This window comes from Brassica rapa, chromosome A06 (genome assembly GCF_000309985.2).
Source record: "Brassica rapa cultivar Chiifu-401-42 chromosome A06, CAAS_Brap_v3.01, whole genome shotgun sequence".
In the NCBI taxonomy this organism is placed as follows: Eukaryota; Viridiplantae; Streptophyta; class Magnoliopsida; order Brassicales; family Brassicaceae; genus Brassica; species Brassica rapa.
This window is the reverse complement of record NC_024800.2, coordinates 7199473-7212383: the sequence shown is the minus strand read 5'-3', so window position 1 is coordinate 7212383 and position 12911 is coordinate 7199473. Positions and strand designations below refer to the sequence as shown.

Genomic DNA, 12911 nt, shown 5'->3' with positions numbered 1-12911 from the left:
CCATGTCGGAGTTGGGACTAATCTATGGATCTTTTAATAATGGACCAATCTGATTTGTGTAAACGCGGTGATTAGTACCTGCGAGTAAATGATGTATCTAAACAATAGAAGAGACAAGATAAGGTAGAAAACAAAACAGAAAGATAGAAGCAAAACGCGATAGATCGACGCAGCTTTTCCGTTACGTGGCAACCAGATAGACCCCATCACTGCCTTCACTTCCACGACATTAGACTACACTTACAGATGTAAATTCTTGTTTTGTTTTCATCCACCATTTCTTTAAGAATCAGTAGTGACGACGACTGTAAGCTCACAATTCACATAACTCCTCACTAGATTAAAATATGTAACTAAAGTGTTTAGTGTCCTTTTTAGCTCAATGGTCAGAGATTAGTATATTGACTATTCTTTATGGGAGCTTGATAACTGAGCTTGTTCATCAAATTGGCATCATGTAATTATACTTTGTGGATATTTTGGCTTGTGAGATGTAAATTTTTGCGATGCTTTTCACGGAAAATTTGCTTTTTCTACAAAATTAAAATTCTTTTAGAAGATTTTTTTTGGTAAAACTTTTAGAAGATTTTTAGTTCATGCAGATTGGATATTCAGGAATATTAAATTATTTTACGTAAGAGATAGACTACATTCATACGTTTATACATATTTTATAGCATGTGAAGTGTTGTAGATTAAGTTCATTTGTAAATCTTATAAATATATTTCACATACATAAAAGTATTGTAACTTCGACCTTCTAATTCAGTAAAAGTACTGTTCTCTGACATTAACTGAATGGACATGCATATTTGGTAGCTCACACATTTAAAGACAGAATTCTAAAGAAAAATCCTTACATTTAAACCATATCAATATATAGATTTTTTTGTCGACTATAAATATAGATAACTATGGCCATTTTGCTTTCCAATTAATTTCCGTTAATAAAATAGCTTTACGGGCTAAAATACAAACTTTGTAATATTAGAGATATTTAGCGGAAAATTACCTAACAAAGGTAAAAGAATATTATTAACGATAAGATCTTAAGAGGGAGATAGAGAGAAAAGATAAAGCAAAAAGGAGATTTTAGTTGTGAAAAAGGTCCCTTTTAGTCAATGACTAAATTAATTACATAACAAATAGTAAAAATAGATTAGGATGAGAGAAAGAGGAGAGGGAAGGGTTTGGTCATGTTTCATTTTCCATTAAATAGAAGCAAATCATACTCCAAAAATCTTCACTCTGCTGCAAACTTTTATTCCTCTTTTCTCCCAAGAAATCTCTAAACAATTCACTAAAATTTCCCCTTCATCTTTAAAGTTTTAAGAGATCATTTTTCCTTTTTCCTTAAAAAACAACACAAAACACAAACTCACCAAAACTGTTTCTGTAGCTAGTCTCTCTGTTTTCTTTCCTTCTTTCTAGGTTGTCCTCATTATCTAGCTTTTTCAGAAAATTCTAGGACAAGAATGTGGTGGTGGTCATCATCATCGACGAAAGTACGATCAAATCTAGAGAGGTTTCTTAGAGGAATCACTCCAAAGCCTCCTTCTTCTTCTATGTCAAAGGTACACTTCTTTTGTTTTCATTTTCTTCTTTTGCTGTGAATTTTTACCTTCCTAGAATGTTAGAGAATCCATGTAGCATATTCTCAGGTTTCAACTAATCATTTTAGTAGATACCAAATCTCCTATACTTAATTGGTGAATTTTACAGATAATGACAGATAATTTTAGGATTCATGGCATTTCGTGAAGTTTTATTTCACCACGTGGAAACTCGCGACATCAATATGTGATTGAGAATGATACTCTACTATATTCAAAAATAAATAAATTAAATATTAAATATTTAATACTGAAATTGGTTTGAATATTCTAGACAGGTAGAGGTATATCCTCTGAACGTGTCTTCTTCATCTTTATATCATTAGATGACTGTCTCATTCAGCAATTATTGATATTTAACGCGTCATTAATAGCATGTGGTTTCATTAATACCATTGTTGTAATACACTGGCATTACTTAGCATTGTCACTAAACACATGGAGGGATTAAATTGTTTGTAAGCTACAGTTAGTCTCCGAGTTTGATCTTTGGTTGGTGTGATTTGCAGAGCTGCGAGAATGACTTGAACAGTTTATGGACTCAACATAGCAAAGATGAGACTGAATATTTCAGGCTCAGTGAACTTTGGGACTGTTTTGATGAGCTAAGCGCGTATGGACTTGGATCAAAGGTTGAGTTAAACAATGGTGAATCCGTTACGCAGTACTATGTTCCATATCTATCAGCCATTCAACTCTATACTAGCAAATCTCCAGCCTTTTCCAGGTTAGATTGATTATAGTGAATTTAGTGGGGGGGGGGGAATAATAGTGTTGTATGTGTTACAAAACTTGAGGAGTGAATCTATGGTTGGGTTGCAGGAACCAGAGTGATGTGGTTGATTTTGAGAGTGAATGCTGGAGTGATGATAGTGAGATCGAGAAGTTATCAAGGTCAACGAGTAGTGGTTCTAGCAAGATATGGGATTCTGTTTCGGATGACTCGGCTTGTGACACTCCTTCAATGCGAGATAAGCTCGGTTCCATTGAGTTTCAGTACTTTGAGTCAGCTAAACCGCACTTGCGAGTTCCTCTTACCACCAAGGTTTTCATCTCTAGTGATCCTATGTTCTTTATCGACTTATCGTGCTTGAAGAACTTAACAACTTAGAAAATTTTCTCGGATGGTGATTTGTTTCAGGTTACTGAATTGGCTGAGAAGTATCCGAGACTTTTGACGCTAAGGAGTGTTGATTTGTCTCCAGCGAGCTGGATGGCCATTGCTTGGTGAGTCTAGAAAATTTTCTGCTTGTTTGATCTCTGCCTGCAAGTGTTTTTCGGCCTTGATCATGACAATGTCTCGAACTTTTGTTGTGGGTTTAGGTATCCGATATACCATATTCCATATGGGAAGACAGATAAAGACTTATCAACGTGTTTCTTGAGTTATCATACGTTATCTTCGGCCTTGCAAGGTATATAATACTTATATTCTTGCAAAAAAAAAAAAAATGCTGGTGTAATAATATACTTTGACTGTAATAAAATCTCTAAGCTTATCTACATTATCTTGTTATTTGAAACATCTAGCCTTTGATGTTTGATTTATTAGGTACTTTGGTAGAGGGAGAGGATGAGAACAACAAAACCATGGAAGAAGAAACATTGTGGTGTGATGATGAGCCAGTGGTGACCAAGAGATTCCCTTTGGCTCCTTTTGGTTTAGTTACGTACAAAATGCAAGGAGGTTTGTGGGGGAAACGAGAATCTGGTGATCAAGAGCGGTTAGTTTATCTTGGAAGAGCAGCGGAGTCATGGCTGAAACAGCTAAATGTTCATGATCACCATGACTACAGCTTTTTCTCTGTGAACAAGAGCTTGTAGAGGTCCAAGTGACAGAACTCTAGTTTTTAGTTGTTTTCTTAGGTACATAATGTAGAGGTTTCTCGTCCTTGTGTTGTAGCATGGTAAAAAAAGAACATGGGTTTTGTTTTTGAGTTTACAAATGATGAGATAAACAATGGTCTTTTTAACCAGTGGTGGTAGTCCAGTGGCGCTTGAGGGATTAAACCCAATACGGCGAACCCTGGTTCGAACCCCGCTGGCCACACGGATATGGGCTATTGCTATCGGCTCATTTGAATGCCCAGGAGAGGGTCTATCCGTGGGCTGTACCTCCACCCGGGGGTTAGGTCTGTGTCTTTAATAGACCCGGGTTTAACCCTTTTCAGTTCAAAAAAAAAAAACAATGGTCTTTTTATTTGTTTTGTGAGAGACTATGGGCCTGACCGGTGTAACCGCAGCTGTTGCGGTTGCGGGAGTTTGGAGATGCAGGTGGTTGCGGTTTTAAGTATTTTTAGAGATTTGTACGACTGGTACATCGGTTAAAAATTAGTACGTTTGCAGGACTCTTATGACTGGTAAACTACCAAATGCAACATTTGTTAAATAATAAATTAACAATATTTACATTTTATATAATTATAAAAAATATTAAAAATCATAATATTATAATAAATATAAAATTTTGTCTATAAAATCATACTATTAAATTTTTAAAATTATAGAAAATATTTTTCTTTAAAGTTTTATAATATAAATTAAATATAATATGTATAAATTTTGCAATTTCTATTACAAGTTACTAGCTGTAACCAACTTTTGATTTTAAGATGTTCGGAGTGATTTGAAGCGATTTGTAATATTTTCTATAATTGTTTCAAAACGCCAACAACCGCTACCAACCGTTTGCGGCTTCTGCGGGTGGTAGTGGGGAAACCAGTCATTTGTATATATGGAAATGAAACTTATGAGCAGTGTTACTTGTGTCTTCTGACTTCTGTCTAATGAATGAAACATGCTTACGACAACTAATAACATTTAACAATCTATGATAGTGCACAAGAATCTGTAATGAAAGTTATCTCAAGCATCTTAGTCCATAAGATACTATATAATCATAGTTTCTTACTTGACAAAACATGTTTGAAACAGTTTTTTTTTTTTTTGCACCTGAAGTTTAAAATGTATTTATCTACGTCTTATGAAATTTTAATTCTAAAAAACACTTGGTCGTGATTTTTAAATATTATAGTATATCAACTAGTTATTATTAATTAACTAAAGAGATTAAATATGTTTCTGATTCGTCAAATTAGTATTGGTTGGAAGTTGAGAATTACGTTTCCAGAGATGACTAATCCCACAGTATCTTCTCCTCTTCCTATCTTTTGGCATTGTCCTTGTTATTGCACACTGACATGAACAACCCCGACGCCACGAATCTTCTCCTCCTCTTGATTCCCTCACAAGAAACCTTCATCTCATTGAAGCCTTTCCAGCTTCCCCGGAGGATATGTTTTCCTTCACGAGTTTCGTGTTCCTCTCCGGGTTCTTCCTGGGAATTGTCGCCGTCTTGGGGGCTGAAGCTGCTGGTTTGATGTATCTTCTGAACCGATTGAACCGGAAGAGCGAAACTCGGGTTGACTCAAAACCCGGTTCCGATCAATCTACCAAGGAGATCAGCAATTCTCGAGAATCCAACAAACAGGTGATCGATCTTTAATTCCTCGATTAATCCTCTAATCTCTAGGTTTTAATCTCGGAATGTTTGCATGTTGCGTTACTTGCGAGTTGTTGAGTTCAAGTCAAACTGTTTCGAATGCGACCGTGAATTCATTAGAACCAGACAGTTTCTGTTCGGTCTTGTTTTGCTTAAAACTTCATTTATGTTTTGTAATGAAAGTTTTTAGTATTTATTTTTACAGGGAACGATCTGGGTTTTGGAGTTGGATGAAGGTTTAAAGAACTTGTGGAAGGAGAAGTTACCAACAGAGCACAAGAGGAAGAGAGCTTTCTTGGAGATTCATCCAATTCGCAAATTCGCTCGGATCAAAGATCATAAGCTCATCTTGTCTGAGTCTGATGGCACTATGACTACTGTTTCTTTAAAATGCTGCTCTGTTGAGGCTGTTTCAGGCTCTGATCTCCCTACAAGAAAATGGTACCACCAACTCTTATATAATACAATACATCAATTTGAATTGTGAAGCTTTGGTAGATTCTATATGAAGCTTGGTTGTTCTTTTGTTAGGGCCAAACGGTTTCCTATAAAAGTTGAAAGCAAGAGTTCTTCAGACGTATACAAAGGAAACAAGGTGTTTTACATCTATCTAGAGACGTCATGGGAGAAGGAATCATGGTGTAAAGCTCTTCGTCTTGCTGCTTGCGAGAATCCGGAAAGGTTTGTTTGGTACTCCACCAAGTTGCAACAAGACTTCCGTAGTTACGTCACGTCTCTCAACGCTGCGTATCCTTCTTTCATGAAACCATCTCTTGGGTTTAGTTTCGAGACGCTTGACAAAGGGAACAGAACGGACGGCTCTTCCTCTAAAGTTCGTTTGTTCTTGAGGAGGTTTTCAAGAAAGAGGTCAAATCGTGAAGACAGCAGAACCTCTGTGCGTTCTTACCAAGATTCACAAAATGGGAGGAGTGTTACAGGGAAGAACATGGGAGATGATGTCAGAGATGAAGCTGATCCGCCTGTCTTTTCACGTTCTGTGAGCCATACAAGTCATTTCTCTGGGGTTTCGGATGGAGACTCTGAAGAGAAGTTTGAGATGGATGAAGGAACATTGGCGTGGAACTTGCTTATCTCCAGGCTTTTCTTCGATCTCATGCGGAAAACAGGAGTGAAGGACTCAATGCAAGCGCGAATCCAGGTCCGCATGCTTTCATGAACTCAAAAAATTTGAGATGAATTGATTTCCTTACGTCTTTATGGTTTTTAAATAGAGGATGTTATCCAACATGAGGACTCCGAGTTACATAGGAGAACTAATCTGCTCAGATGTTGACCTTGGTAATCTCCCACCGCATATACATGGTACTCGGGTTCTTCCAATGGAGATGAATGGTGTGTGGGCGTTCGAGGTAGATATTGAATACTCTGGTGAACCGGTGATTGACGTTGAAACACGGGTTAATATCCGTGAGGTGGATCTTCAAAAAGGCATAAACGACGCAAGGCCGCAGCCAAGTTCTGCTGGGGAAGTCTCCTCAAACGGTGTTAAAGATTTTGACAAGCAATTAGTAGTCATCCCTGTTGATGCAGCAGAAGTGAAAAATGGTAAAAACAAGCAAGTTCAATGTTTACTGAATTTGGATTAGTGCAGTTATCTCAGGATGATTATTACAACGTTCTTACCGTCTTTCTGTTGGTTGCAGATGAATCCAATGGCTCAAAAGGAACCAAGGCATCTCCAAATGGTGTATCTAGGTGGAAGTCTATTCTTAAAAATATTGCTGAACAAGTTTCCCAGGTTGATTCTCCTCTTTTTTGTTTTGTTGGATTTGTTAGAACTTTTCCTCAGTATGGGATCTTAGATTTTCTCTGTTTCTCAATTATAGGTGCCAATCTCATTGTCAATACGAGTTTCTTCTCTTCGTGGGACACTGCGTGTACACATGAAGCCGCCTCCTTCTGATCAACTATGGTTTGGATTCACGAGCATGCCTGATATACAATTCGATCTCGCATCTTCTGTTGGGGATCACAAAATCACCAACAGCCATGTTGCTATGTTCTTGATCAACCGGTTTAAGGTAGGCACACCTTCTCCTTTGGGTTCTCTTTTGTTTGGTATCTAGTGAAATTTGAGCTAACAGAATGTGAGATAACATTATGATTCTTGCAGACGGCAATAAGAGAAGCAGTGGTTCTTCCAAACTGTGAAAGCCTAACGATTCCTTGGATGATTGCTGAAAAAGACGATTGGGTTCAACGCAAAGCCGCTCCATTCATGTGGCTGAATCAAGAAAGCGATCACCAGGCAACAGAGGGGAGGTCTAAATCTGACAAGCCACCTACTTCTTCCTCCTGTGTTCAGTCTGAGCAGATGCAGAAAACTGCAAACGCCACCCAAAAGCCGGTTATTTCTGAAGCAGAGACTGTGTCTTCTTCCTCCTGTGCTCAGTCTGAGCAAGTGCATGAAGCTGCCAATGCCGTCCAGAAAGCGAATACAGAAGCAGAGGTTATGTCTACCGCAGTGTCAAGTTCCTCCAGACCTGAAACAGTAGAGAGTGACAGATCTCTGGAAGAACTGAAAACCCCATTGCTGCTACCCAGCAGCAGCGAAAAGCAGGAGACGAACTCAAGAGGCAGCACTTTTGTTCAGTCACCATCTTGGTCGGTAGTTTCAAGCGAAGACGATGATTCAAGGGGAAAGAAACTGGGAAGGAGAGCAAGGATGCTGAGTCTTGGGAAGAAAATGGGGGAGAAGTTGGATGAGAAGAGGCGTCACATGGAGGAGAAGAGTAGACAGATAGTTGACAAGATGAGAGGACCTTCTTAACATGAGAAGAAAGAAGCCTTCGCAGATTTCAGATACATAAACTGATTTATAGAAACCGACCGGCACTGTTACATGTACATTACTCTGAGAGAAAAGCCATCATTGTCTCCATCTTGATCCCATAATTTGACCATTTTTAATGAAATACCGAAATCTTTATTATCAAATAGTTACATATGATACAAGAACACACAGATACTGTCCTTGGTCTGGACTCAATTATACATATAAAGTTGCATGTAAGAAAAAAAAACAAATAGACAAACAACAACACAAGCAAAACAGAGATTATTGATACAAAGAGAGAACCTTCAACATGGAGCTTGGTTCGGTCTAGTAATCTTCTGGGGCTAATGGTTGGTGGACACTGTGGCGAGGAGGTTCATTCACGTTGGGGATGATCATGTACTCGTATATAAGTGCAGCGAGTGCACCTCCAATGAAGGGCCCAACCCAATATATCCAATGGTTATCCCATCTCCATCCCACTAATGATGGACCAAACGCTCTAGCCGGATTCATTGATGCTCCGTCGAATGGTCCTCCTACTAACATGTTTGCCCCAACTATGAGTCCGATGGCTAGGGGGGCTATGATCCCAATACTCCCTCTCTTGGGATCGATTACAGTTGAGTAGAAGACATAAACCAATGCAAATGTAAGTATGATCTCCATCAATAGCCCATGAAGCTCACTGACTCCAGACGCTACGTGGAAACCTATTGGTCTCTGCATCACAGAGGACCACATTCATAGTCAGGAGCATATATTTTCAAGACGAATTAAAATCTATGAGAAATGATATACCTTGCCATTAGTGGAAAGCCTCAACAAGAGACAAGCGAGGATAGCACCAAGAAGCTGAGCAACCCAATAGTATATAGCTCGGATTACCGAGAGCCTGCCTCCAACTAGAGCAGCAAAAGTAACCGCAGGGTTCACGTGACCACCGGAGACATTGATGGCCGCAGAAACTGCCGCAAACAGGGCTAATGCATGAGCTAACGCCACTAAAAGTAGCCCTCCCGGCGTGTCTATCCCCGTGTGAGCCGCAGTGTCCCAATACAACTTGTCTGTCCCATAACACACATGTATACAGTTCATGTCACAAATGCATGATGATGCATGGCTCGTACCAATATATTAATTACTAATAAGATATATATATAATTTTTTTTTTCTTTCTCTAGTCTTTATTATTAGAACAAAAATCTTGATATATCCAAAAATGTTTCATATAAATAAATATCTGACGTTGTGATTGATATTTTTTTAAAGCAAAGATGGCAAATATTACTTGGCTGAAAATTACTGGAATTTTATGTGTATCAAGCTAGGAACTACGTACCTAGAGAGAGGATGGACCCTTCTCCGGCAAATACAAAGACGAAAGTGGACAGAAACTCGGCCAAAGTGGCTCTGATGGAGTCCGGGTGAGTCGCCTCATCAGTTCTCCCGAATCCGTACGTTCTTCTAGCATATGTTGCCATTTAAGAACTCTTTATTTAAATGAAAGATTCAAACCAATATCTTTGATAAAGAAGAGGAAAGGGAAGAGGAATGAATATAAGAGAGCGAGAGCTTGAAAGAAGCAAAAGTGGTAAGTAATTAGGAGACAGATGTTAATATAAAGAGTGTCTAAAGCTGAGCACGTGGATCCTGTTCGTGTCTATCCATTCCTCGATCTTACCTGATCCTCTCTCAATCTGTACAGTTCCTAGTGTACATGTGTTTGTATAACTATCCATGTTGTGACTACATTTCTATGCATGTGTGACAAGTGGGTCGAGTTACAGTTCTCTAATCCGGTTTCGGCTTTCCTCGTCACCTATTTTGTCATTTCATGTGAGATAGACTAACATAAAGTACTCTCAATCACATGATACATCACACAAACCATGATGTAATACAATCTTTTAGTAAAAAAACAGAAGAAGATAGATTAAAGTGTATGTATCTGATTAAAACTTGCTTTAATGACCTATTAGATGATTAATTATTGAGTTTTGAGGCCAATTAAAGAACAGCCTACATGATTATATAAGTTCAAATAAAATAGTTACCACCGTGAACAAGTTGGATCTTATCCTCGCCGGAGCTATATATACTCCATCGTACTTGAACACCTACAGTGTATAAACTGTTAGTGTTGGAAAAGGTATCATTCAGAAAACAAAGGATTTATATAGTAAAAATTTGGTAGTGAGTGAAAAAAAAGTTATAAATGGTGATGGCGCGTGAGTTACAAGCGCGTGAGCTATTGTTGCCACACTATTGCTTTGCTTTCCTAGGGTTTTCGTAAATTGCAAAATCGAGAACCGATCTTCATGTAGATTCAATCCTTCTCTTTCGATTTCGATTTCGATTTCGATTTCGATTTCATCGACCTTGGATCTCCTCCGAGCTAAAAAAACCCCTAGAAATGTCTTCAGGAGGTGGAGCTTCGAAGACGACGAAGCACAGGCGGGCCAAGCCAATGGTGGTTCCTCAACACGCGCGATCGGCTGCTCTCCTCTCTCCGTCAAACCCGTTCGCGTCGGAGGAAGAAGAAGATCATCATCCTCCCATGTTGAAGGTCAGCTTGAGCTCAATTTCGAAGCTTGAAGTCAGGAGCTTGAAGCGGAGACTAACGTCTGAGCTTGACGAAGTTCGGAGCTTGATCGCACGGTTCGATCCCCAAGGCGGAAACTTTACAACAGGGAAAGGTGGAAACAAGAAGGTGAAAACTGGGAATGGAGTTAAGAAAGGTGATAAAGGTACGGTTCAGATTTTCAAGAAATGTCTCAATTTGCTGACGAAATTGATGAAGCATAAGGATGGATGGGTGTTCAATGTGCCCGTTGATGCTAAAGGGTTTGGTTTGCATGATTACCACACCATTGTTAAGGAGCCTATGGATTTGGGTACTGTGAAGGCTAAGTTAGGGGAAGGTTTGTATGAGTCGCCGTTGGATTTTGCTGAAGATGTTAGACTTACTTTTAACAATGCGATTTTGTATAATCCTGTTGGGCATGAGGTGCATAGTATGGCTAAGTTTCTGTTGAGCATGTTTGAGGAGAAGTGGGCTCCTATTGAACTGCAGTATCATAGTCTTCACAGGGAGATGAAACCGGTTCGTGATGTTGTGTTGCCTCGTCCTGCTCCTGTTGTTGAGCCTTTACCAGCTCCTACACCTTCCCCGTCTCCTCCTCTTCCTACTCTTCCGCCTGCGGTGCTTGAGGATAGGACTTTGGAGATTGCTGAATCTATGACGACACCGTTGGAACCGGAAACTGTCACTACTACTGCCCTCGAGAAGCCTGGAGGAGATGAGGAGGCGCCTGTTGATATTAGGGACCTGACGATGGATGAGAAACAGAGACTCAGTGAAGAGCTTCAGGACTTGCCTTATGATAAACTAGAGACAGTTGTTCAGATTGTAAAGAAGAGTAATCCGGAACTCTCTCAACAGGATGATGAGATTGAGCTGGATATTGACAGTCTTGACATCCAAACGCTTTGGGAGCTTTATAGTTTTGTGACTGGGTATAAGGAGAACTTGAGCAATAAAAAGGAGGAGGATCAGGGTTTTGGTTCAGAAAGAGATGCTGAATCTGCTCACAACATTATCCAAGAACCGGTAAAGATTTCTTTCCATAGCCAAATGTTATTTATTTCAGGTCTTTATTGATTTTGGCTCATTATCATTGTTTCAGGCAACTGGCACCGAAAGATCGAGAGTTACTGAATCAGGTAAGGTTTTAGGTCACTAGCTCATACCAAATTCGGATGTTGTTAATTAGTATTTATTTACACACAACAAAGGAATAACAAATGATTATTTCTAACCAGGGAAAGCTATTCGCATGTCTTCTTCTCCTGTTCGGCAAGAAAACAAGGCAGGTGGATCAAGTAGTTCTAACAGTTCCAGCAGTGACTCGGGATCTAGCTCTAGTGGTAAATGTTGAAACTCTGTGTCAGCTCTTTTTATCACACCTTTATCAGCATCACTACTCACATCAATCTTCTTTTTTGTTCTGCAGATTCTGACAGTGACAGCTCCTCTGGACGTGGATCAGATACTGGTAATTAGAGCTGACAAGTCAAGATAGTGTTTAGCTTTAGAATCAGAGCCGTCATGTTATTTTCTAAGTCGATGACTTTGCCCCAATTGGACTGTTTTCTGTATTAGGATGTTTTACTGTACAGAAGAATGAACTGTAGATGTCTTCCTCTAATCAACATGCTTGTTCCCTGCGTCTTAAGTGGAACAAATCAATTGTTTAGAGCAGTAAAGGAAACTAGAAGGGGCATTAAGAAGAATTTAATGTTTTTCATATTAGAAGAAACAGATTGGTTCTTGGTATCATATTGTTCAAACTTTAAAGCATCACATGACAGTCAAGCCTGCATAGAAGGTGTCTCAATCGTCTGATGCAAATGGCAGGTTTGACCCTGAGTTTTTAGGGTCCGGAGATGTTGTCGCATGTTTCTTACTGTTCGTCACATCAACACCCATGTCTGCATCTCCAAACCATATTGCAAGCTGCTCATATTCCTTCTCTCTTATTCTTTACGAAGTTAAAGCATCCATTATCTTTTGTCTGATGATTATGGTAAACAAGAAACATAAGAAAGAGAGAGAGAGAGGACCTTGAATGATCTGAGCTGCCTAGTCCTGTCACGAGCTGCATAAAGCAAATTGTCGTCAAAATCTGAGGGGTCTTCACGAAATGTCATGTCGTACAAATGGAGCAGCATCAAAGTCTTCGATGAAGAACTCATCTTGATCTTCCATCCCTTCCTCCGGTTCATCCCTTACAGATAACTCAAAGAAGCTTTACCCTGTCAAACATAAGAAAACCAAGAGAACCCATTTTCTTGCACTCACTCTTACATCCTTTAAATCACCAAAACACATCCCAAGGAAACATAGAGAATAACTCTGATAGGCCTTTAAAAACTAGCATAAAGTACCTGAGAAGTCAAATTGTCCACCTCCACAAGAATAGTTTCCAGTTTACGT

The 12911-nt window shown here is 39.2% G+C and overlaps 4 protein-coding genes across 5 annotated transcripts; 3 read left to right on the top strand and 1 right to left on the bottom strand.

Moving 5' to 3' along the window:
- The first annotated feature begins 1086 nt into the window (after positions 1–1086).
- Positions 1087–4109, top strand: LOC103872562. 2 transcript variants are annotated; one of them, XR_004448193.1, is made up of 7 exons: positions 1087–1574; positions 2123–2340; positions 2436–2658; positions 2755–2840; positions 2937–3028; positions 3166–3576; positions 3805–4109. XR_004448193.1 is itself a non-coding variant. In XM_009150988.3 (6 exons), the coding sequence occupies exons 1-6, from the start codon at positions 1476–1478 to the stop codon at positions 3435–3437; spliced, it is 990 nt and encodes a 329-aa protein (XP_009149236.1). In that variant the 5' UTR covers positions 1087–1475; the 3' UTR covers positions 3438–3786. The 2 variants fall into 2 exon arrangements, 1 of the variants encoding a protein (XP_009149236.1); XM_009150988.3 differs by lacking the exon at positions 3805–4109 and having other exon boundaries at positions 3166–3786.
- Positions 4110–4545: 436 nt separating this feature from the next.
- Positions 4546–8068, top strand: LOC103872560. The gene is made up of 7 exons (XM_009150986.3): positions 4546–5103; positions 5321–5556; positions 5647–6274; positions 6348–6681; positions 6780–6874; positions 6963–7157; positions 7250–8068. The coding sequence occupies exons 1-7, from the start codon at positions 4909–4911 to the stop codon at positions 7904–7906; spliced, it is 2340 nt and encodes a 779-aa protein (XP_009149234.1). The 5' UTR covers positions 4546–4908; the 3' UTR covers positions 7907–8068.
- On the bottom strand, positions 8032–9515 carry LOC103872561 (probable aquaporin TIP3-2). The gene is made up of 3 exons (XM_009150987.3): positions 9255–9515; positions 8714–8979; positions 8032–8635 (listed from the first exon to the last, which is right to left on the bottom strand). Exons 1-3 carry the CDS (start codon positions 9394–9396, stop codon positions 8240–8242), a joined length of 804 nt encoding a protein of 267 aa, XP_009149235.1. The 5' UTR covers positions 9397–9515; the 3' UTR covers positions 8032–8239.
- Positions 9516–9746: 231 nt separating this feature from the next.
- On the top strand, positions 9747–12275 carry LOC117125799 (transcription factor GTE5, chloroplastic). The gene is made up of 4 exons (XM_033272236.1): positions 9747–11525; positions 11602–11638; positions 11738–11842; positions 11929–12275. The coding sequence occupies exons 1-4, from the start codon at positions 10329–10331 to the stop codon at positions 11976–11978; spliced, it is 1389 nt and encodes a 462-aa protein (XP_033128127.1). The 5' UTR covers positions 9747–10328; the 3' UTR covers positions 11979–12275.
- The last annotated feature ends 636 nt before the right edge of the window (positions 12276–12911 follow it).